The sequence below is a fragment of the Pelophylax lessonae genome (genome assembly GCF_965119305.1).
Source record: "Pelophylax lessonae genome assembly, chromosome: 2".
In the NCBI taxonomy this organism is placed as follows: domain Eukaryota; kingdom Metazoa; phylum Chordata; class Amphibia; order Anura; family Ranidae; genus Pelophylax; species Pelophylax lessonae.
The window spans coordinates 567,477,586-567,504,343 of NC_138769.1; the positions used below are offsets into that span (position 1 = coordinate 567,477,586).

Here is a 26,758-nt window from a genome sequence, read left to right on the forward strand (position 1 = left end):
TGTGAAAAATATTGTTGTTTTTTTAAAATTTACGCAGTTTTTTTGTTTATAGCGCAAAAAGTAAAAATCGCACTGGTGATCAAATACCACCAAAAGAAAGCTCTGTTTGTGGGAAAAAAAGGACGTAAATTTAGTTTGGGTATGGCGTCGCACGACCGCGAAATTGTCAGTTAAATTCGCACAGCGCCGAATCGCAAAAAGTGGCCCAGACGTAAGACAGCAAAATGCTCTAGTGGTAAAGTGGTTAAAGAGCTTCAGTCAGGTTTAAAAAAAAAAAAAAAATTAAAGTCAGCAGCTAAAATACTTTAGCTGCTGACTTAATAAAAAGACACTTACCAGCCCAGGGATCAAGCTCTGTCTTCACCCAGGCTGATTCTTCTGAGTCTTTGGGTCTCCGGTGCCACCATGTTGACTGTGGAAAGCCAGCTGTGACTCTTTGCAGCTTCACATATAGTTCCCCACTTTGCATTTGCAAGCCTTGTCAAATGATCTGAATAGTCCCGCAGTTTCCTGGGACCTGTGATGTGTCCAAGGTGGTTGCTGGTGGAGATGGGGAGGGGGCAGAGGAGGAGTATAAGTGGAACTTCTTTTTAGGCGAAGTTCTCTTTTTAAAAGGAGGTTGAGGAAATTCTGCAGTTAAGGGTCATTCAGATGTCTCACATTGCCTGATTGTCACCAATAGCCCTGTTTCCAAAAAAGAATCAGATGACCAGGTTCTCCATAGACTTGGACTATAGGAGGCTGAACACCATTATGTCAGCTGATGCCTACCCCATGCACAGGGTCAATGAGTTGTTGGATCAGCTGGCGGCCACCTGCTATCAACTGGACTTGAGCAGAGGGTTCTGGCAAATGTTATTAGCACCTAAGTCTTAGGAAAAATTAGCCTACCTCATCCCATTCAGATTATATGAGTTCACAATAATGCTGTTTGGGATCAAAAATGCATTGCCCACCTTTGAGAGTCATGAATGACTTGCTAGAAGCGCTGGAAGCATTCTCAGTAGCCTACCTGGATGACATTGCAGTGTTCAGCACTAACTTGAAAGAAATCCTTGCTTACCTGTCACAAGACCTGGACAAAAAACTGACTGCAGCAAATATAAAAATCAAACAGCCTTGAGCCTTGATATCAGGATTGCTGAGCGAGCAGAAGTCCACCCTGAGTAAATCTAACAAAAGGCATGGAATGCAGACACCTTTACCTCATCTCCTTACACAAAAGCTTTTAGCAGGAAAAACACTTTGCATTTGCGATCCACTATTGCTGGTCGTCATTGCACAGCAATCTCTCTGGGCCCTTGTTGAGCTAGCTGAAGATTCTGAACACCTACACTACAAGGATTTCTCTCCTCTTCCTCCATATAAAGGACAATACATCTGTGGGCATTAAGGGGAACTTTTACTCAGAATTTGCGTATAGCACTATTCACATACTGTGTTTTTATAAATTGTGCTATTTACTTTCTGGGCCCGTGGCATCAGGATTTTTAGGAAGCAGTTTGACACAGAAAGGTCTTTCTCTTCCCTTTTATATCTGGGGTCATGGGTTCTTCCAGGGCAGTGTCAATTTTGTTAACTAAAACCTCTGTCAAAATTTTCGTCAACGAAAAATGAAAAGTACACCACAATTCCGTTTTTGGTAACGAATGAAAACGAAATTAAAATGTGAGGGAGGAACCTTTACCCTCATGAACTTTTGGTTTCCACTGAACTCTAGAGCCATAGCTCCCAACTGTTCCGGATTTGGAAAAAATTCCATCTTTCCTCCTCATTTGTCCCTCATTTTGGTCTGATCTTTATCAATGTATATAAAATGTACTATTTATCTACCAAAAAGTGTTTCCCAGTGCTAAACCTTTTCATCCAACTTCTAATTTGCTACATTTGTATATTCCAAGAACCAGTATACAGGAATAGAAGGGGTAATGAAAAAAAAAAAAAAAAAAAACAATTCTCCTTTAACCACATCAGCCCTGGAAGGTTTACCCCTTTAGGACCAGGCCATTTTTTTGCAATATGGCACTGCGTTGCTTTAACTGACAATTGCACAGTCATGCGACACTGTACCCAAAAAAATCTATGTCCCTTTTTTGCCCACAAATAGAGCTTTCTTATGGTGATATTTGATCACCTTTTGCACTATAAAACAAAAAAAGAAAAACACACATTTTTTACTTAATGCTATAAAACAAACGCAATAACAAAAATTTAATAAATCAAATGTATTCATCAATTTAGGCCAATATGTATTCTGCTACATATTTTTTGAAAAAGAAAATCCCAGTAAACGTAAATTGATTAGTTTGCGCAAATGTTATAGCTGCTACAAACTATGGGATATATTTATGGAATTTTTATTTGTTTATTTTTTTACTAGTAATGGCGGCGATCTTTAAAGGGACTGTGACATTGCGGCGGACAAAATCGGACACCTAACTGACACTTTTGACACTTTTTGGGGACCAGTGACACCAATACAGTGATCAGTGCTAAAAAAAAAAAAAAAAAATACATCAAGCAACATCTGGGGCGATCAAAGGGTTAAATGTGCTCCTAGGGAGTGCTTTCTAACTGTATGGGGTGCTTTGACTGGGGGATACAGATCCGAAACAAGATCTCCATCTTCCCCTCTGAAAGAACGGTTCTGCCTCTCCTGAGAACGATCGTCCAATCACAGTGGGACCAGGTCGCCGGTGGTGCACGTCCAAGACCCAATGCACGAAATCACGTACAATGCATGACTTCAAGCAGGAGGGCAGCCTTGCTGCATTATAGCTGTGTGGGGCAGTCCATAAGAGGTTAAGGGGGCGTGGCAGCGGTTGTGTCCTATGTCTACATACTTTTGCTAATAGGTGTTCCTCATTCCCATCTCAGAATGTTGGGAGCTATGGTAGAGTCCATGAGTGCTTCTGCTCTCAGCATGCAAGCAAGTCCGTAGCGTGCTTACTACTTAGCAGTTAGTACTGTGCAGCATTACAGGCCTCCTCGGATGACCATCCAGAGCATCACTGTACAGGCCTCCCGACGAGAGTCCCAACTCACAATCATTCAGAGCACTGAGTGTGTACATTGCATGCCTCTCCTCAGACCACCATCCAGAGCAGTGTGTGCATTACAGGTCTCCTCTGACCACCGCCATCCAGAGCACTGTGTGCATTACAGGTCTCCTCTGACCACCGCCATCCAGAGCACTGTGTGCATTTCAGGCATCTCCACATCTCATACCACCATCCAGAGCACTGTGCAGCATTACAGGCCTCCTCAGACTGTCCAGAGTGGCTAAATCTGTATCAGAGTTTGTTCAAACCTTAATACCATAAATAACATATTCATTTTTTTACTCCAGGAGCATATAATGAGTTTGGAAATTCTAAAGAAATGCTTAAATAATACATTACAATTTAACTAAATACATTAGATTTTAGTTGACTAAAATGTACTGGAGATTTTAGTAGACTAAAACAATTGCAGATGACTAAAATGGGACTAAAACTAAAATGGCATTTTTAGTCAAAAGACTAACTGAATCAAAATTTGATGCCAAATTTAACACTGTTCCAGGGCCTATTGGGCCATTGACTAGGATTCATTGTGATTTTCCTTGCATTATATATCCTTTGTATAGTAAGACTAAAGTTTGAGATTGAAAGATATCTGCATTAGAATTCTTTCTTAGCTGACTTAAGAATATTTAGTAAAATACTCATTTACTTTGCTACTGTCTGGTGTCTTTGCAATTGTATTCTCTCTTTAAATTACGTCTGAACTCAGGGTGTCAGAAGGCAGAGTGAGGGCAACCTTTGGTGGCAGTTCTCTTCTAGCGGCCCTTATGGGGGTGGCGCTATACTCCATTTACAGAATCTCAGTAACATGCCTCTCTAGATTCAGGTTACTACTCTAGCTGCAGAAAAACACACTTTAATGCAGATTTGATGGTCTCCATTAATAGATAAAGATCTAAGAAGGTAAGGAGTATTCATATCAACACCTCAGAGTCGAAAGATAACTTCTGTTGTCAATTATCATCCCCTCATAATCCTCTTCAAAATGCTCAACTATATTAAAAGCTCTCAGATGCAAGGTCTGCAGGAATATCAAAGTCATCTCATCCAAGTTCAGGCCTGCTCATGCACAATATTAACAGGTTGCGGTCTTGAAAGTCTGTAAAAGTTGTCTGAAGAGTTAATTATTATTTTTATATTTGGCCTTTGAAGAATGGGGTGAAGGATTCAGAGGTTAAACTATAGGTATCCTTTAACACCAGAATGGACATGTATTGCAAGCTGAACTCTTGCACTGTTTAGTTTACTCCTAGCATACTGACAGCTTCATATTGAATTTACATTCATAAAATGGTGAACAATATAAAGAAAAAAAAAAAAAAAGTATACCGTCTCACCGAAGACTGTCTGAAAAGGATTCTATTCCATATTTGGATATGCAGTATCCTCCACCATAGATACTGATTCTACCGGCCACACTGCTTACATTGACAATTCTCCCTCTTGCTTTTCGGATCAAGGGCAAAAAATGAAGTGTCACATCCACGGCACCCAGTAGATTTACATTTATAACCTTCAAGAAATCATCTTTGGAAAGCCATTCATTGGGGCCTCCTGGAATACCAATGCCTGCATTGTTTACCAGGCCCCAGAGACCTGCAAATTAACATGATCAAATATTGAAAACATTAGGCTTATAGTTGCATTTAATTTACATTTTTTGAATTGATGATTACACATTATGTTACAGGTAACATGGCTAGACAAATGGAAGATGGTAGCAGTAGGTTTTATATACAGGCAAGTGGGTTAGCTTGCTACTTTTATCTTTTTTAAACATTACATCTTCAAAAGTATTTAAATATTTCAAGTTAAAGGGATTGTAAACGATCACCTTGTAAAAGAACCCATTCAGTTTAAACTAGAAATGAAAGGCAAAACATTTTTGTATAGAAATAACAAAAACAAAAACAAAAAAACAACAAAACAAACAAACAAAACACACCTTTTTTCCCCTTTAAGTGATCATATTCCCTCTGTTCTCAGCTGCATAAGAGCTGGGGGAGGAGAAGCAGTAGCACAGGGAGCTTCCCAGTGAATGGCTGTGCAGTGGGGGCATGTCAGGACAAGTCTGATCATTGGAGGAGAGTACACCGAGTTCCCAGCACAGCTGACCAGAACTGACCAGGGTGAGAACTGACCAGGGTGTGCTCTCCAAAGAGAACAGTGCTTCCCAGATACTTTCTCAAAAAGTACATGGTACAGCAGGCACATATCAGGAATATAAAGTATTGGGGTAGCAAACGCTTTCAGCCTGGCACACATGGACCAAATATCAGCCAGTTCAACAGAAACTGGCCGATACTCCACCTGTGTGTACAACAGCCTGTCCAACAGAAGCCGGACAAACGTTCTGCCTCTGTCAAACAGGTATGCTGGAAAAACAGCAGCAGACTGGCATCCGATTAGCACTCGCAGCCAATAGCAGGGGGAACTCCTCCTGTCAGAACACAATAGCTCAGTAAGGAGATCACTGTACTAACATTGCATAGTCAGTACAGTGAGGTCCTCAATTTTTTTCCCCATTCAACCCGCTGGATTGAACGAATAAAAAACGGTCAGTGTATACCAGGCTTTAGATTGTACTGGTACTCAACAAAAAGCAATACAACCACTTTAAAAGGTCCCAGGAAGACTGCATAGGTGTTAGTTCCTTGATTTACATGGCTAAAGCTGTGAATAGTTGTCAAATTGATGGGGTACAGATGTTAAAACCATCTTTCTTCCACATATGTCATTTTACCATCTCTACTCTAGGGATTTGAAAGCAATTTTCACCTGACAGGATAGTACCACAACTTTACATATTCCATCCTGCTCTTAGACAAACAACATTTACACATCCATAGTGACAGGATTAAGATGTCCTAAGGTGTGAATGGAAATGCTGTGGTATCTTTCTTAAACTCTAGAAACTGAAGAAGTGGCTTAGTAAGGTACAAAACATCTTCAACGTTACAGAGCAAGTCCAGCTAAATGTGACCAACTACTACAAGATATACCATTACTTGGGTAAATGAGAACATTCACAGACCTAAAGAAATGTGAAAGACATGCCCGAAGCTAGTAGGAAATGATAAGCATAGGGCATACATGACAGGGTGGAAGGAAAACCAGGCAGTAGGAGGTTAAATTAGTTGTTGGGATCTGGGAGGTCAGGACTCTTTCCTTATTGGCCGAGCAGACGAGGGGATGGGGAGGAGCAGAAGAGAGAGTAGTTGGAGGGGAGGAGTGAAGGGGCTTCACTTGCAGAGTGGAGTGATGCCGTTTTCTGTCGTTCTGCTAAGGAGGTTGGATGTTGGAGGTTGCGGTCCTTGACGAGGGTCCAAAACATGGTGTTGAACGATAAAATGGTGGGACCAATCTCAAGTATGGTAAAGGGAGGATGACCAGCGCTATGGATTAAAGATATATGAGGGGACAGATAAATAAATAAATAGAAGGTGTGAGCTGCCACCAATCAACCCTTAAGTGCAAGGGTGAAAGTGAAATGTATAATGTGGCGATTGGTATCGGCGCTACCTTACAGTATAAAAACGTGACTACCCCAAAGTGTAGGTGAAGATATATAAGGGTGTCAACAGAAAATGTTTATTTGTGAGGAAATGAGATAAACAATACGTGTGTGTTTATTAAATTTCAAATAAAAAACAAATATAGTGATACATGTGCAATATGCATATCGAAAACGGTGGAAAAAAATATATATAATGGGGGGGGGGGGGGGGGGGGGTTCCCACAACCACAAGTGTTATATCAGGTATATACTTATTCCTGATATATTTGTGCCACACAAGTATTGAAAAATAAACAGGTGCTGCTGTGCAGAGTTCAAAAATGACCACAACCACAAGTGTTATATCAGGACTTCCCTGATATATGTGCCACACATGTGCTAAAAAAAGCAAAAGCTGCTGTGCAGAGTCCAAAGAGTCCACTAGGTGGCGTATGCAATACGACCTGTGTAGCTGTATGGGGGGTCTCTTCTCCGTATTTGGGGGAGCACTTCCGAGCCGGTGGTCTGGTGCCCTAAATGCTCATAACGAAAGAAGGCCCCAAAGTGAATAGATAATCCATACAATAGCGGCAAAAAAGCGCAGTACACTCACTGTTAAGATGATCTGGATCAGAGTAGACAAAAACAGTCCGCGCCGGGATGCTTCCGCGTTCCACGGCCGACAACCGGAAGTGACGTTGCACGTTCTAGACTCCGCCCTACGCGTTTCGTCAGAGGGACGTCAACTGGAGCGGCGTCAACTAAGCGTACTCCCGGACTTTTTATAGCCGCCCGTATCCAAGCAACGGAGGGGACGGGCCGTCACCGTCATCTTGTTACACCCTCTCCGGAGGCCATATTGCTCCACCACAGGCTTCAATGCAAGGATATGCAGGGGAACGGCCATATTCTCATCATCTCCGATCGATAGCTATAACCGAGTGTAATGCGATTCTGTTTGCCAGACATGTTTTTTAAAAAATTCTTTTATTAATGACAACAATTCTAAAAACAAAATCTCAAAGAAACAACCTCCAAGGTAGAGATTAACATTTTGAGAAATCTCATGAAAAAAATATATAAAAAAAGAAATGAAAAAAAGAGAAAAAATATATAATATAAAGGTCAGATATAGCATAATCTTATTTGAACCAAAATGTGGAACCCCAAAAAAAGGGGAAAAAATAGTATGTGGAAGAAAAATAAAAATAAGTGAATATATTCCAACGAATATTTGTATTCAAAGAACCCGATGTATATCGGGAGGAAGGGCACAGGAAACAAAAAAACAAAACAAAACAAAAAGTGATCCCTAATTGCATTGGAAGAAGGTGATGTATTGGATGGTGGTGAGGAAAAAATACTATCGGGACCAAAGTGAAGAAACAACTTAAGATTAAAAACAGAAATTGGTGATTTGTGAAAAATGATGCTGGATGAGAAGGCTAAAGTGCATAAAAATATTACTTTACGTAAAAGAAACAATCAAAGATATGAAGGAAATTTTTTCGGTAGTTATGTCATCATGATATTTGTGTTATTCTAGAACCAAAAATGATGCTGGATGAGAAGAGCTAATTTAATTCCCACTATAAAGTTAAAAAACTTTTTTGTAAAAAGCAACCCAAATAACATACCAAGGGTAAAAACTAGATAAAATCAATATTATGTTATATAAATTCTTTGTTTCATATGTAAAAAATTATTATAGTAACAGGGTTAGACGTAAAAATTCCCGTACCCATCACATGTCATGATGGTATTGGATAAGGAGGTAAAATATCTCAAAAATGGAGGAACTACTGTAAAATAGGCTTTAATTAGACTGATGCTGGATGAGAAAGATGGGACAAATTCTAAAATTGTTTAAAACATATAAAAATCACAAAAAATAAAAAAATAAAAATTAAAAGGAAGTAAAAGGATGAAAAAATAAAAAATTATATAAAAACCGACCAGGGAGATATTTAAGATAAAATCCCAATCCTAAAAAAACCCCATATTAAAAGTGTAAAAAAAGGGGGAGAGGTTTTTTAATAAAAGGGGAAGGGATTTTTTTTAAACGAAGCATCTAAGAACCTTAAAAGGAATGTTAAACGAGGAAAGCTTATGTGTCTGTGATGAAACAATTCAAGTCTATATCCGCATTTAACCCTTCCGGACGGAGAGATCTCATCATGTAAATCCACTTGGTTTCATTACGTGAAACCAATCTTCGTTTGTTACTGCCCCTCCAATCTCCTTTTATCCTATCTATCGCATAAAAAGTGAGTCCGGAGGGGTCCTTAGCATGTACCTCTTTAAAATGTCTCGACAGGGTATGTTTTTCAAAGCCCTTTTTGATATTCTTGATGTGCTCACGTATTCTCACGTACAACTGGCGGGTAGTTCTTCCAATATACTGTAAATGGCAAGGACACTCTATGACATATGTGACGTAAGAGCTCATGCAGGTGATGGTGTCCTTGATCCTGAACTCTTCTCCTGTAGTGTTTGATTTGAAATGGGTGATTTTTCTGGGTTGTTTTCTATTTGTCCTACATGGTAGACACTTCTTACATCTAAAAAAACCATTGATGCTGGTGGGAAGGGTGATCTGTTTTGGGGGGTTGATGACATTTTTAACCAGTCTGTCTCTTAGTGTGGGGGCTCTTCTATATATAAAGGATGGTTTTTTTGGCAGGATCTTTTTGAGTGTTTGATCCGCTGTAAGGATAGGCCAATGCTTTCTTATTATTTTCTCGACTTCCTTATGTTGCCTATTGAAGCCAGTGATAAAGGCAAATTCGTAATTGTTTTTTCTTTCTTTCTTCTCTTTATCCTTGATGAGTTCTTCTCTATTCATGTTCCTTACTATTTCCTTGAGGTTCTTTAGTTCCTTTTTGTTATACCCCTTTTCTATAAATCTTTCAATAAGGAGATCAGCCTGTATGTCATAATCTCGAGCATTACTACAGTTCCTACGAATCCGTAATAATTGTCCCTTAGGGATGTTCCCCAACCATTGCGGGTGATGACAACTTCTTTTAGGAATGTAACCGTTTTTATCAGTTTTTTTAAAAAAAGTCTTGCTAAATATTTTTCCATCTTGTTTAAAAAGTTCCAGGTCCAGGTATGCTATTTGTTGTCTGTCCCAGTTCCCTGTGAACGTTATTCCATATCTGTTTCCGCTAATCTCATCAAAGAAGTTTTGTAAGCTTTCTTCATCCCCTCGCCATACTAGGATGATATCATCTATATACCTTTTGTAATATTTCAGATTGGGTCTATCCACACTGAAGACCTGTTCCTCTTCCCATTTCTGCATGAAAATATTGGCGACGCTTGGTGCGTATTTGGCTCCCATTGCCACACCCTTTATCTGCTCGTAGTATTTACCCTTGTACCAGAAGTAATTTGAGTTCATAGTCATTTTAAGACCTTCAAGGATAAAGTGCATTTGTGCTTGTCTGAGGTCAGTATATTTATGTAGCGCCCAGTCAACACTATCTAACCCATCGCTCTGTATGATGTTCGTATACAAAGAATTTACGTCTATGGTTACTAGAATGTCTTCTTCTGTGACAGTTATATTCTGAATTTCATGGAGTAACTGTTTGCTATCTCTGAGGTACGATCTTCCTTTTGGTACTAGGGGTTGTAGGAATTTATCCAGATATTCCCCCAGACGTGAATGCACAGAATTTATACCACTTACTATCGGGCGCCCTGGAGGCTTCTTTTCATCCTTGTGGATCTTCGGTAGGAAATAGATTACCGGTGTTCTGGCTGCTTCCAATTGGAGATATTCTGCCTCTTTATTGTTTAAAATTCCCATTCTCTTTCCTTTTGAAATAAAATCTTTTAAAACCTTTTGTAACTTCATCTTGGGATTTCCTGGTAGTTTTTTGTACGTGTCTTCTGCATTTATCAGTCTTTCAAGTTCCTCCTCATAATCTTTCTGGTTTAAAATGACTAGACCGCCCCCTTTGTCTGCTGGTCTGATTATGATCCCTTTTCTCTTTTCCAGTTTTCTTATAGTGTCCCATATATTCTGTTCCTTCCTTCTTTGGATTTTTAAATTCCTAATTTCGTCCTCTACCATTCTTTTAAAAACTTCTAGATTTTCGTTTTGTGGGTTTTTGGGATTAAAAGTGGACTTGTTCTTTAAAAGAGTATGTTTAAATTTGGTTGTTGTTAGAGGGGTATTCTTGTTCTTCTTAATTTCGAAGAATTTTTTAATATTGATCTTTCTAATATATTTTTGAAGGTCAATGTATGCCTCAAACTTGTCCAAATTCTTATCCGGGGCATATTTAAGGCCCAAATCCAATAATTTAAGTTCTTCCTCATCAAACACTATTCCACTGAGGTTAAATATTCCTTTGCCTAATAAACCCTTCTTCTTTTTCTTTGTCCCTCCACGCTTTCCCCTTGGTTTTCGTTTCTTCCGTACTCGAAGTATCTCGGTGGTTCTTCCCTCCTGTTGAAATTGAACCCTTCTGCTCTCATAGTTTCTCCGCGATCTATTTGGGACCTTGGACCTCTCCGATCTTCTCTCCATGGAGTGTGATGACCATTGGGTGGTCTCTGGTATCCTCTCTGTCCTCCCTGTTGTGTATCTCGTCTCCATGGCTGTTGCCATCCGTTGTTCCTTCCCCTCTCCTGCTGCCATCCGTTGTGTCTTCCTTGTTCTCGTTGCCAACCGTTGTTCCTCCAATCGTTGTGATATCTCGGTGGACCCCCTCCTCTTGGGGGTCTTCCCCTGTTGCCTCTTGGAAAAAAATTCCCTTGCCTAGGGCCTTGATCCTCATATCTGACTTCCTGTTGGTATCTCAGCGGGGAGAATCTATTGGATGTGCTAATCCGAGTTGGATTAAAAGCTGGAGTTCCATTGGCTCTGGTGTTTGCATGTGTATTGGTCCTAGGATGGGAGGTGGAAGGTTCTGGTTCCCAATCTGTATCCATGTTGTCCTCAATTTCAGTTCCTGGTGTTCTAGGTGTTCTTGGGGTTCCTACTTCTAACCAAGGATCGTTTTCGTCATCCCCCATCTCAGAGGGTTCCCTGGACGTTAAGTCAATGGGGTCCACACTGCTACCTTGACCATTATACAATTCGTCCAGTTGCCATTTGTAAACATTTTGGTTCCTGTAATCCAATATGTCTCTTTTGTATTTCTTTTGTTTTTTGGCCTGGATGGTCTTATCATATTTTAGTATGGATTCCTGTAGACTCTTTTCCTTATTTTTATATTCAGTGGTTTCGGCATGGGGGGCTAATTGTTCCTTCAACTGGATGATGGTGGCTTCAATTTTCTTTAGTTTATATTGCCTCCTTTTGATAATGATACCTAATAACTCTTTCTCACATTTATTGAAGAAATGATACCATTCTTCCAACAAGGTGGTATCCGTTATGTGATCATTAGGAGATATATCCCACCTAAGTCTCCTGGGTGTTATACTTTCCCGGCTATATTTTTCTAAGGTGGCGATATCCCACCATACCCTCAATTGTTTCTCCATATTTTGTTTTAATTGTTTGAACGAGCCCTCCATGTCCTGTCTTTGTATAATCGTTACTTGATCAAAGATCTCCTCTACATTAACCTGTCTCCCAGTCATATACTTAAATATATCCATTGCTGCTAGGTCTGGTTGTGTACCACCAAAGGATGGTTAACAAAGCTGTACGGTAAAGGGAGGATGACCAGCGCTATGGATTAAAGATATATGAGGGGACAGATAAATAAATAAATAGAAGGTGTGAGCTGCCACCAATCAACCCTTAAGTGCAAGGGTGAAAGTGAAATGTATAATGTGGCGATTGGTATCGGCGCTACCTTACAGTATAAAAACGTGACTACCCCAAAGTGTAGGTGAAGATATATAAGGGTGTCAACAGAAAATGTTTATTTGTGAGGAAATGAGATAAACAATACGTGTGTGTTTATTAAATTTCAAATAAAAAACAAATATAGTGATACATGTGCAATATGCATATCGAAAACGGTGGAAAAAAATATATATAATGGGGGGGGGGGGGGGGTTCCCACAACCACAAGTGTTATATCAGGTATATACTTATTCCTGATATATTTGTGCCACACAAGTATTGAAAAATAAACAGGTGCTGCTGTGCAGAGTTCAAAAATGACCACAACCACAAGTGTTATATCAGGACTTCCCTGATATATGTGCCACACATGTGCTAAAAAAAGCAAAAGCTGCTGTGCAGAGTCCAAAGAGTCCACTAGGTGGCGTCTGCAATACGACCTGTGTAGCTGTATGGGGGGTCTCTTCTCCGTATTTGGGGGAGCACTTCCGAGCCGGTGGTCTGGTGCCCTAAATGCTCATAACGAAAGAAGGCCCCAAAGTGAATAGATAATCCATACAATAGCGGCAAAAAAGCGCAGTACACTCACTGTTAAGATGATCTGGATCAGAGTAGACAAAAACAGTCCGCGCCGGGATGCTTCCGCGTTCCACGGCCGACAACCGGAAGTGACGTTGCACGTTCTAGACTCCGCCCTACGCGTTTCGTCAGAGGGACGTCAACTGGAGCGGCGTCAACTAAGCGTACTCCCGGACTTTTTATAGCCGCCCGTATCCAAGCAACGGAGGGGACGGGCCGTCACCGTCATCTTGTTACACCCTCTCCGGAGGCCATATTGCTCCACCACAGGCTTCAATGCAAGGATATGCAGGGGAACGGCCATATTCTCATCATCTCCGATCGATAGCTATAACCGAGTGTAATGCGATTCTGTTTGCCAGACATGTTTTTTAAAAAATTCTTTTATTAATGACAACAATTCTAAAAACAAAATCTCAAAGAAACAACCTCCAAGGTAGAGATTAACATTTTGAGAAATCTCATGAAAAAAATATATAAAAAAAGAAATGAAAAAAAGAGAAAAAATATATAATATAAAGGTCAGATATAGCATAATCTTATTTGAACCAAAATGTGGAACCCCAAAAAAAGGGGAAAAAATAGTATGTGGAAGAAAAATAAAAATAAGTGAATATATTCCAACGAATATTTGTATTCAAAGAACCCGATGTATATCGGGAGGAAGGGCACAGGAAACAAAAAAACAAAACAAAACAAAAAGTGATCCCTAATTGCATTGGAAGAAGGTGATGTATTGGATGGTGGTGAGGAAAAAATACTATCGGGACCAAAGTGAAGAAACAACTTAAGATTAAAAACAGAAATTGGTGATTTGTGAAAAATGATGCTGGATGAGAAGGCTAAAGTGCATAAAAATATTACTTTACGTAAAAGAAACAATCAAAGATATGAAGGAAATTTTTTCGGTAGTTATGTCATCATGATATTTGTGTTATTCTAGAACCAAAAATGATGCTGGATGAGAAGAGCTAATTTAATTCCCACTATAAAGTTAAAAAACTTTTTTGTAAAAAGCAACCCAAATAACATACCAAGGGTAAAAACTAGATAAAATCAATATTATGTTATATAAATTCTTTGTTTCATATGTAAAAAATTATTATAGTAACAGGGTTAGACGTAAAAATTCCCGTACCCATCACATGTCATGATGGTATTGGATAAGGAGGTAAAATATCTCAAAAATGGAGGAACTACTGTAAAATAGGCTTTAATTAGACTGATGCTGGATGAGAAAGATGGGACAAATTCTAAAATTGTTTAAAACATATAAAAATCACAAAAAATAAAAAAATAAAAATTAAAAGGAAGTAAAAGGATGAAAAAATAAAAAATTATATAAAAACCGACCAGGGAGATATTTAAGATAAAATCCCAATCCTAAAAAAACCCCATATTAAAAGTGTAAAAAAAGGGGGAGAGGTTTTTTAATAAAAGGGGAAGGGATTTTTTTTAAACGAAGCATCTAAGAACCTTAAAAGGAATGTTAAACGAGGAAAGCTTATGTGTCTGTGATGAAACAATTCAAGTCTATATCCGCATTTAACCCTTCCGGACGGAGAGATCTCATCATGTAAATCCACTTGGTTTCATTACGTGAAACCAATCTTCGTTTGTTACTGCCCCTCCAATCTCCTTTTATCCTATCTATCGCATAAAAAGTGAGTCCGGAGGGGTCCTTAGCATGTACCTCTTTAAAATGTCTCGACAGGGTATGTTTTTCAAAGCCCTTTTTGATATTCTTGATGTGCTCACGTATTCTCACGTACAACTGGCGGGTAGTTCTTCCAATATACTGTAAATGGCAAGGACACTCTATGACATATGTGACGTAAGAGCTCATGCAGGTGATGGTGTCCTTGATCCTGAACTCTTCTCCTGTAGTGTTTGATTTGAAATGGGTGATTTTTCTGGGTTGTTTTCTATTTGTCCTACATGGTAGACACTTCTTACATCTAAAAAAACCATTGATGCTGGTGGGAAGGGTGATCTGTTTTGGGGGGTTGATGACATTTTTAACCAGTCTGTCTCTTAGTGTGGGGGCTCTTCTATATATAAAGGATGGTTTTTTTGGCAGGATCTTTTTGAGTGTTTGATCCGCTGTAAGGATAGGCCAATGCTTTCTTATTATTTTCTCGACTTCCTTATGTTGCCTATTGAAGCCAGTGATAAAGGCAAATTCGTAATTGTTTTTTCTTTCTTTCTTCTCTTTATCCTTGATGAGTTCTTCTCTATTCATGTTCCTTACTATTTCCTTGAGGTTCTTTAGTTCCTTTTTGTTATACCCCTTTTCTATAAATCTTTCAATAAGGAGATCAGCCTGTATGTCATAATCTCGAGCATTACTACAGTTCCTACGAATCCGTAATAATTGTCCCTTAGGGATGTTCCCCAACCATTGCGGGTGATGACAACTTCTTTTAGGAATGTAACCGTTTTTATCAGTTTTTTTAAAAAAAGTCTTGCTAAATATTTTTCCATCTTGTTTAAAAAGTTCCAGGTCCAGGTATGCTATTTGTTGTCTGTCCCAGTTCCCTGTGAACGTTATTCCATATCTGTTTCCGCTAATCTCATCAAAGAAGTTTTGTAAGCTTTCTTCATCCCCTCGCCATACTAGGATGATATCATCTATATACCTTTTGTAATATTTCAGATTGGGTCTATCCACACTGAAGACCTGTTCCTCTTCCCATTTCTGCATGAAAATATTGGCGACGCTTGGTGCGTATTTGGCTCCCATTGCCACACCCTTTATCTGCTCGTAGTATTTACCCTTGTACCAGAAGTAATTTGAGTTCATAGTCATTTTAAGACCTTCAAGGATAAAGTGCATTTGTGCTTGTCTGAGGTCAGTATATTTATGTAGCGCCCAGTCAACACTATCTAACCCATCGCTCTGTATGATGTTCGTATACAAAGAATTTACGTCTATGGTTACTAGAATGTCTTCTTCTGTGACAGTTATATTCTGAATTTCATGGAGTAACTGTTTGCTATCTCTGAGGTACGATCTTCCTTTTGGTACTAGGGGTTGTAGGAATTTATCCAGATATTCCCCCAGACGTGAATGCACAGAATTTATACCACTTACTATCGGGCGCCCTGGAGGCTTCTTTTCATCCTTGTGGATCTTCGGTAGGAAATAGATTACCGGTGTTCTGGCTGCTTCCAATTGGAGATATTCTGCCTCTTTATTGTTTAAAATTCCCATTCTCTTTCCTTTTGAAATAAAATCTTTTAAAACCTTTTGTAACTTCATCTTGGGATTTCCTGGTAGTTTTTTGTACGTGTCTTCTGCATTTATCAGTCTTTCAAGTTCCTCCTCATAATCTTTCTGGTTTAAAATGACTAGACCGCCCCCTTTGTCTGCTGGTCTGATTATGATCCCTTTTCTCTTTTCCAGTTTTCTTATAGTGTCCCATATATTCTGTTCCTTCCTTCTTTGGATTTTTAAATTCCTAATTTCGTCCTCTACCATTCTTTTAAAAACTTCTAGATTTTCGTTTTGTGGGTTTTTGGGATTAAAAGTGGACTTGTTCTTTAAAAGAGTATGTTTAAATTTGGTTGTTGTTAGAGGGGTATTCTTGTTCTTCTTAATTTCGAAGAATTTTTTAATATTGATCTTTCTAATATATTTTTGAAGGTCAATGTATGCCTCAAACTTGTCCAAATTCTTATCCGGGGCATATTTAAGGCCCAAATCCAATAATTTAAGTTCTTCCTCATCAAACACTATTCCACTGAGGTTAAATATTCCTTTGCCTAATAAACCCTTCTTCTTTTTCTTTGTCCCTCCACGCTTTCCCCTTGGTTTTCGTTTCTTCCGTACTCGAAGTATCTCGGTGGTTCTTCCCTCCTGTTGAAATTGAACCCTTCTGCTCTCATAGTTTCTCCGCGATCTATTTGGGACCTTGGACCTCTCCGATCTTCTCTCCATGGAGTGTGATGACCATTGGGTGGTCTCTGGTATCCTCTCTGTCCTCCCTGTTGTGTATCTCGTCTCCATGGCTGTTGCCATCCGTTGTTCCTTCCCCTCTCCTGCTGCCATCCGTTGTGTCTTCCTTGTTCTCGTTGCCAACCGTTGTTCCTCCAATCGTTGTGATATCTCGGTGGACCCCCTCCTCTTGGGGGTCTTCCCCTGTTGCCTCTTGGAAAAAAATTCCCTTGCCTAGGGCCTTGATCCTCATATCTGACTTCCTGTTGGTATCTCAGCGGGGAGAATCTATTGGATGTGCTAATCCGAGTTGGATTAAAAGCTGGAGTTCCATTGGCTCTGGTGTTTGCATGTGTATTGGTCCTAGGATGGGAGGTGGAAGGTTCTGGTTCCCAATCTGTATCCATGTTGTCCTCAATTTCAGTTCCTGGTGTTCTAGGTGTTCTTGGGGTTCCTACTTCTAACCAAGGATCGTTTTCGTCATCCCCCATCTCAGAGGGTTCCCTGGACGTTAAGTCAATGGGGTCCACACTGCTACCTTGACCATTATACAATTCGTCCAGTTGCCATTTGTAAACATTTTGGTTCCTGTAATCCAATATGTCTCTTTTGTATTTCTTTTGTTTTTTGGCCTGGATGGTCTTATCATATTTTAGTATGGATTCCTGTAGACTCTTTTCCTTATTTTTATATTCAGTGGTTTCGGCATGGGGGGCTAATTGTTCCTTCAACTGGATGATGGTGGCTTCAATTTTCTTTAGTTTATATTGCCTCCTTTTGATAATGATACCTAATAACTCTTTCTCACATTTATTGAAGAAATGATACCATTCTTCCAACAAGGTGGTATCCGTTATGTGATCATTAGGAGATATATCCCACCTAAGTCTCCTGGGTGTTATACTTTCCCGGCTATATTTTTCTAAGGTGGCGATATCCCACCATACCCTCAATTGTTTCTCCATATTTTGTTTTAATTGTTTGAACGAGCCCTCCATGTCCTGTCTTTGTATAATCGTTACTTGATCAAAGATCTCCTCTACATTAACCTGTCTCCCAGTCATATACTTAAATATATCCATTGCTGCTAGGTCTGGTTGTGTACCACCAAAGGATGGTTAACAAAGCTGTACGGTAAAGGGAGGATGACCAGCGCTATGGATTAAAGATATATGAGGGGACAGATAAATAAATAAATAGAAGGTGTGAGCTGCCACCAATCAACCCTTAAGTGCAAGGGTGAAAGTGAAATGTATAATGTGGCGATTGGTATCGGCGCTACCTTACAGTATAAAAACGTGACTACCCCAAAGTGTAGGTGAAGATATATAAGGGTGTCAACAGAAAATGTTTATTTGTGAGGAAATGAGATAAACAATACGTGTGTGTTTATTAAATTTCAAATAAAAAACAAATATAGTGATACATGTGCAATATGCATATCGAAAACGGTGGAAAAAAATATATATAATGGGGGGGGGGGGGGGTTCCCACAACCACAAGTGTTATATCAGGTATATACTTATTCCTGATATATTTGTGCCACACAAGTATTGAAAAATAAACAGGTGCTGCTGTGCAGAGTTCAAAAATGACCACAACCACAAGTGTTATATCAGGACTTCCCTGATATATGTGCCACACATGTGCTAAAAAAAGCAAAAGCTGCTGTGCAGAGTCCAAAGAGTCCACTAGGTGGCGTCTGCAATACGACCTGTGTAGCTGTATGGGGGGTCTCTTCTCCGTATTTGGGGGAGCACTTCCGAGCCGGTGGTCTGGTGCCCTAAATGCTCATAACGAAAGAAGGCCCCAAAGTGAATAGATAATCCATACAATAGCGGCAAAAAAGCGCAGTACACTCACTGTTAAGATGATCTGGATCAGAGTAGACAAAAACAGTCCGCGCCGGGATGCTTCCGCGTTCCACGGCCGACAACCGGAAGTGACGTTGCACGTTCTAGACTCCGCCCTACGCGTTTCGTCAGAGGGACGTCAACTGGAGCGGCGTCAACTAAGCGTACTCCCGGACTTTTTATAGCCGCCCGTATCCAAGCAACGGAGGGGACGGGCCGTCACCGTCATCTTGTTACACCCTCTCCGGAGGCCATATTGCTCCACCACAGGCTTCAATGCAAGGATATGCAGGGGAACGGCCATATTCTCATCATCTCCGATCGATAGCTATAACCGAGTGTAATGCGATTCTGTTTGCCAGACATGTTTTTTAAAAAATTCTTTTATTAATGACAACAATTCTAAAAACAAAATCTCAAAGAAACAACCTCCAAGGTAGAGATTAACATTTTGAGAAATCTCATGAAAAAAATATATAAAAAAAGAAATGAAAAAAAGAGAAAAAATATATAATATAAAGGTCAGATATAGCATAATCTTATTTGAACCAAAATGTGGAACCCCAAAAAAAGGGGAAAAAATAGTATGTGGAAGAAAAATAAAAATAAGTGAATATATTCCAACGAATATTTGTATTCAAAGAACCCGATGTATATCGGGAGGAAGGGCACAGGAAACAAAAAAACAAAACAAAACAAAAAGTGATCCCTAATTGCATTGGAAGAAGGTGATGTATTGGATGGTGGTGAGGAAAAAATACTATCGGGACCAAAGTGAAGAAACTACTTAAGATTAAAAACAGAAATTGGTGATTTGTGAAAAATGATGCTGGATGAGAAGGCTAAAGTGCATAAAAATATTACTTTACGTAAAAGAAACAATCAAAGATATGAAGGAAATTTTTTCGGTAGTTATGTCATCATGATATTTGTGTTATTCTAGAACCAAAAATGATGCTGGATGAGAAGAGCTAATTTAATTCCCACTATAAAGTTAAAAAACTTTTTTGTAAAAAGCAACCCAAATAACATACCAAGGGTAAAAACTAGATAAAATCAATATTATGTTATATAAATTCTTTGTTTCATATGTAAAAAATTATTATAGTAACAGGGTTAGACGTAAAAATTCCCGTACCCATCACATGTCATGATGGTATTGGATAAGGAGGTAAAATATCTCAAAAATGGAGGAACTACTGTAAAATAGGCTTTAATTAGACTGATGCTGGATGAGAAAGATGGGACAAATTCTAAAATTGTTTAAAACATATAAAAATCACAAAAAATAAAAAAATAAAAATTAAAAGGAAGTAAAAGGATGAAAAAATAAAAAATTATATAAAAACCGACCAGGGAGATATTTAAGATAAAATCCCAATCCTAAAAAAACCCCATATTAAAAGTGTAAAAAAAGGGGGAGAGGTTTTTTAATAAAAGGGGAAGGGATTTTTTTTTAAACGAAGCATCTAAGAACCTTAAAAGGAATGTTAAACGAGGAAAGCTTATGTGTCTGTGATGAAACAATTCAAGTCTATATCCGCATTTAACCCTTCCGGACGGAGAGATCTCATCATGTAAATCCACTTGGTTTCATTACGTGAAACCAATCTTCGTTTGTTACTGCCCCTCCAATCTCCTTTTATCCTATCTATCGCATAAAAAGTGAGTCCGGAGGGGTCCTTAGCATGTACCTCTTTAAAATGTCTCGACAGGGTATGTTTTTCAAAGCCCTTTTTGATATTCTTGATGTGCTCACGTATTCTCACGTACAACTGGCGGGTAGTTCTTCCAATATACTGTAAATGGCAAGGACACTCTATGACATATGTGACGTAAGAGCTCATGCAGGTGATGGTGTCCTTGATCCTGAACTCTTCTCCTGTAGTGTTTGATTTGAAATGGGTGATTTTTCTGGGTTGTTTTCTATTTGTCCTACATGGTAGACACTTCTTACATCTAAAAAAACCATTGATGCTGGTGGGAAGGGTGATCTGTTTTGGGGGGTTGATGACATTTTTAACCAGTCTGTCTCTTAGTGTGGGGGCTCTTCTATATATAAAGGATGGTTTTTTTGGCAGGATCTTTTTGAGTGTTTGATCCGCTGTAAGGATAGGCCAATGCTTTCTTATTATTTTCTCGACTTCCTTATGTTGCCTATTGAAGCCAGTGATAAAGGCAAATTCGTAATTGTTTTTTCTTTCTTTCTTCTCTTTATCCTTGATGAGTTCTTCTCTATTCATGTTCCTTACTATTTCCTTGAGGTTCTTTAGTTCCTTTTTGTTATACCCCTTTTCTATAAATCTTTCAATAAGGAGATCAGCCTGTATGTCATAATCTCGAGCATTACTACAGTTCCTACGAATCCGTAATAATTGTCCCTTAGGGGACCAAAACAGATCACCCTTCCCACCAGCATCAATGGTTTTTTTAGATGTAAGAAGTGTCTACCATGTAGGACAAATAGAAAACAACCCAGAAAAATCACCCATTTCAAATCAAACACTACAGGAGAAGAGTTCAGGATCAAGGACACCATCACCTGCATGAGCTCTTACGTCACATATGTCATAGAGTGTCCTTGCCATTTACAGTATATTGGAAGAACTACCCGCCAGTTGTACGTGAGAATACGTGAGCACATCAAGAATATCAAAAAGGGCTTTGAAAAACATACCCTGTCGAGACATTTTAAAGAGGTACATGCTAAGGACCCCTCCGGACTCACTTTTTATGCGATAGATAGGATAAAAGGAGATTGGAGGGGCAGTAACAAACGAAGATTGGTTTCACGTAATGAAACCAAGTGGATTTACATGATGAGATCTCTCCGTCCGGAAGGGTTAAATGCGGATATAGACTTGAATTGTTTCATCACAGACACATAAGCTTTCCTCGTTTAACATTCCTTTTAAGGTTCTTAGATGCTTCGTTTAAAAAAAAAAATCCCTTCCCCTTTTATTAAAAAACCTCTCCCCCTTTTTTTACACTTTTAATATGGGGTTTTTTTAGGATTGGGATTTTATCTTAAATATCTCCCTGGTCGGTTTTTATATAATTTTTTATTTTTTCATCCTTTTACTTCCTTTTAATTTTTATTTTTTTATTTTTTGTGATTTTTATATGTTTTAAACAATTTTAGAATTTGTCCCATCTTTCTCATCCAGCATCAGTCTAATTAAAGCCTATTTTACAGTAGTTCCTCCATTTTTGAGATAATTTACCTCCTTATCCAATACCATCATGACATGTGATGGGTACGGGAATTTTTACGTCTAACCCTGTTACTATAATAATTTTTTACATATGAAACAAAGAATTTATATAACATAATATTGATTTTATCTAGTTTTTACCCTTGGTATGTTATTTGGGTTGCTTTTTACAAAAAAGTTTTTTAACTTTATAGTGGGAATTAAATTAGCTCTTCTCATCCAGCATCATTTTTGGTTCTAGAATAACACAAATATCATGATGACATAACTACCGAAAAAATTTCCTTCATATCTTTGATTGTTTCTTTTACGTAAAGTAATATTTTTATGCACTTTAGCCTTCTCATCCAGCATCATTTTTCACAAATCACCAATTTCTGTTTTTAATCTTAAGTTGTTTCTTCACTTTGGTCCCGATAGTATTTTTTCCTCACCACCATCCAATACATCACCTTCTTCCAATGCAATTAGGGATCACTTTTTGTTTTGTTTTGTTTTTTTGTTTCCTGTGCCCTTCCTCCCGATATACATCGGGTTCTTTGAATACAAATATTCGTTGGAATATATTCACTTATTTTTATTTTTCTTCCACATACTATTTTTTCCCCTTTTTTTGGGGTTCCACATTTTGGTTCAAATAAGATTATGCTATATCTGACCTTTATATTATATATTTTTTCTCTTTTTTTCATTTCTTTTTTTATATATTTTTTTCATGAGATTTCTCAAAATGTTAATCTCTACCTTGGAGGTTGTTTCTTTGAGATTTTGTTTTTAGAATTGTTGTCATTAATAAAAGAATTTTTTAAAAAACATGTCTGGCAAACAGAATCGCATTACACTCGGTTATAGCTATCGATCGGAGATGATGAGAATATGGCCGTTCCCCTGCATATCCTTGCATTGAAGCCTGTGGTGGAGCAATATGGCCTCCGGAGAGGGTGTAACAAGATGACGGTGACGGCCCGTCCCCTCCGTTGCTTGGATACGGGCGGCTATAAAAAGTCCGGGAGTACGCTTAGTTGACGCCGCTCCAGTTGACGTCCCTCTGACGAAACGCGTAGGGCGGAGTCTAGAACGTGCAACGTCACTTCCGGTTGTCGGCCGTGGAACGCGGAAGCATCCCGGCGCGGACTGTTTTTGTCTACTCTGATCCAGATCATCTTAACAGTGAGTGTACTGCGCTTTTTTGCCGCTATTGTATGGATTATCTATTCACTTTGGGGCCTTCTTTCGTTATGAGCATTTAGGGCACCAGACCACCGGCTCGGAAGTGCTCCCCCAAATACGGAGAAGAGACCCCCCATACAGCTACACAGGTCGTATTGCAGACGCCACCTAGTGGACTCTTTGGACTCTGCACAGCAGCTTTTGCTTTTTTTAGCACATGTGTGGCACATATATCAGGGAAGTCCTGATATAACACTTGTGGTTGTGGTCATTTTTGAACTCTGCACAGCAGCACCTGTTTATTTTTCAATACTTGTGTGGCACAAATATATCAGGAATAAGTATATACCTGATATAACACTTGTGGTTGTGGGAACCCCCCCCCCCCCCCATTATATATATTTTTTTCCACCGTTTTCGATATGCATATTGCACATGTATCACTATATTTGTTTTTTATTTGAAATTTAATAAACACACACGTATTGTTTATCTCATTTCCTCACAAATAAACATTTTCTGTTGACACCCTTATATATCTTCACCTACACTTTGGGGTAGTCACGTTTTTATACTGTAAGGTAGCGCCGATACCAATCGCCACATTATACATTTCAATCTCAAGTATGGAGTCCTATGGTTGGTCTGGTTCAGTTTAGACTAATCGGGTAGTGTAAGGTGGTAAGGGTCTGTGGTCAGTTAGGATAGTCCTCGAGGCGGTGTTTTGGCAGCTAGGGACAGAACCTAACTTAATGGTACTACAGACTCCAAAGTTGTGGGAGATGGTGTCGTCAAGGATCTGCAACCATTCTTTGATCTGGATTGGTTTGACTGTTTTATGTTTTTCTGTTATTTATGGTTTTGTTTAATGAAAGGCCAAACCGGCCATTTAATCCCAATTCTAAGTTAGTGTTGTAATTTAAAGGTAAAAGGGGATGGTGTTGAGTACTGATCCAGGTAATATGGTTAACCACTTAAGCCCCGGAAGATTTTACCCCCATTCCGACCAGGGGGTATTTTGCGATTCGGCACTGCGTGAATTTAACGCACAATTGCGCGGTCGTGCGACGCTGTACCTAAACGAATTTGACGTCCTTTTTTTCCCACAAACAGAGCTTTCTTTTGGTGGTATTTGATCACCTGTGCGATTTTTTGATCACGCGCTATAAACAAAAAAAGAGCGTCAATTTTGCAAAAATAGCAATATTTTTCACATTTTTTTATATGAAATTCCCCCCAAAAAAATGTAAAAATCAAAATTTTTAAAAATTTTCGGCCAATTTGTTTTATGCTACCTATGTTTGGTAAAAAAAATCGCAAAAAGCGTATTTTGATTGGTTTGCGCAAAAGTTATCGCGTTTACTAACAAAGGGAAAGATTTTTGTCATTTTTGTTGTTTTTTTTTTTAACGCGTAATGGCGGCAATCTGCGATTTTTTTTGCGGTACTGCGACATTGCGGCGGACAGATCGGACCCTTGACTGACATTTTTGACACTTTTGGGGTTACCAGTGACATTTCTACAGTAATCAGTGCTATACATATGCACTGTTACTGTAAAAATACACTGGTAGTGAAGGGGTTAACTTTATTTGGAAGGGAGGGGCTGTGTGTGTCCCTAGGGGCGTGGTTTCTACTGTGATTGGCTGTGGCTCTAGCTGTAAGGACACTGATCAACGGATCTACATACCAGATCCGTTTTATCAGTGTCTTTGCAGCGAGGAGAATGACAGGCAGTTTGTTTACACAAGCTGCCTGACATTCTCCCTCTCCCCCGCCGATCGCCGAGTGACCGGCGGACATCGGGTCCGCTGGTCACACGCGCGGGGGGGTCCGTGACCACGCGGGAGCGGGAGCGCGCCCCCGGGGGCGCGCGCTCGCTCCCTAGACCCTCACAAGCAAGCAACGTAGCCCTACGTTAGTTTGCCTGTGAGGGGCTGACCGCCGACGTAGATAGTCGTGCGGCGGTCGGCAAGTGGTTAAACAGGTGTGATCTGCACAACCCTAGTCATGTGTTGCACACATGTAGGTTTCATAAATTTTGCTCAGACTTAGGCTGGCCATAGATAGAGTTTTGAACGAAAATTCTTGGAAAACAAAAACGTAGGTAGAAAAATCCATAGGAAAAGTCTCATAGCATTCGAATGTGGTTCAAAAAATTTCCTTTGCTTTTAACATTTGATTTTGGAATGAATGGATTTACCTAATGTAAACCACAGACCCTGTTAGAAGTTTGTTTGCTAGGGAAAAAAATGTTCATCCTGCTCTTTTGAATTTTCCCATCATGGCAGTCAAAAACAAATGTCGATTTAACCCACTAATGATTCAAAAACTTAGAACATTCTTTTCCCAAAAATTTTTGTTTAAAATTCTACCCATCTATGGCCATCTTTACACTAAGAATTTTGGTAAACTAAAGCAAGGAGGAAGGTGGGGGTTCGTGGATACTATATAATAAGAGAACTCTATGATATATATTTTTTTAGATGTATCACTGTCATATACTGTTACTACTAAAAAAAATTAGTCTTAATTGAATTTGGAGTTAACTAAATTTACAGGGATTGTTGCCTAAAACCTCGTACACATGATCAGATTATCGGGCAAATTTCCGTCCATTTTATGTTGCATGCTAGTCTCATATTGAAAGTGAAGAGGTTACTTTCATACCAAAATTCTCGTACGACCGAGTTCAACTTCAGAAGTGATGTAATGTGTTGAATTGTTTTGTAATGTATTCTTTCATTTCCAAGCATGCATAATTCTTGCTCTTATGTTTTTTTTTCCTGGACGAAAATTGTACTAAGTAAATGAAAATCGGACATTGTGTTGATGTACAATAAAAATTTTATAGCCTGCACATTCAGCTTTTGTCATCTGAAAATTTGTAATCAGCTGTTGAAAGCACTATACTAAACGATCCAAAAATCGGATCTCCATGTCTTTGAAAAATTTCATAGGCATTCAAAGCCTGCCATTACTTTGATTTTGTGTCTTAATATTTTAATACATGTTCTCTCCACTGTGGTGTGTTTTCTTATTTTGGAAACCTATTCATTCCTTGAGAGAGTCCATACCCTTCTAACTGCTTCACAGTTCACACTATTCTTATGCAGATACAGGTGTTTCGGAAGTTTAATTCTCACAGCTGGATCACAGCGATAGCTTAGTGGCCACTGCTATTCACATGAACCCATTCCAGCCACAAGAATCTGCTGATTCTTGCAGATGGAATCCAGTCTATGCGGCTAAACAACCATACGAAGGGGGCCTAACTCTCTGCCTGATCATTTTCATCATTTACTCATCCTGTTACAGTTCAAATCGTCAAATTGATGTTGGGATCTTTGAAGAGAAGGATTTGATATGATGTGATTTGAGTTTGGTTGCATTTTCTTGAGCATCCATCCACAAAGCTGTATGTGAAGTTAAAAGAAAAAAAAAAAAATTCAAAGCATTTTTTTTTTTTGCTACTGTCAGGAGAGCTGCTGAAGAGCAACCATTTCAGCACCACTGATCTACACTGTCATTGGTCAATGATCCTGTCTATTGGTCACATATAAAACTAAATAAACAGTCAAACAGGCATCCTATTCAGCAGAAAATAATATACTTTAATGCCATGATTT

The 26,758-nt window shown here is 39.0% G+C and overlaps 1 protein-coding gene across 1 annotated transcript in view; it reads right to left on the reverse strand.

The window, feature by feature from the left end:
• The window catches only part of LOC309548186 (uncharacterized protein), a 130,148-nt gene that overhangs the window by 13,267 nt on the left and 90,123 nt on the right, over positions 1 to 26,758 (reverse strand). Inside the window, exon 6 of the mRNA XM_082248142.1 lies at positions 4,403 to 4,661. Within this exon, the coding sequence (XP_082104268.1) occupies positions 4,403 to 4,661 (259 nt within the window). The remainder of the gene's footprint in view (positions 1 to 4,402; positions 4,662 to 26,758) is intronic.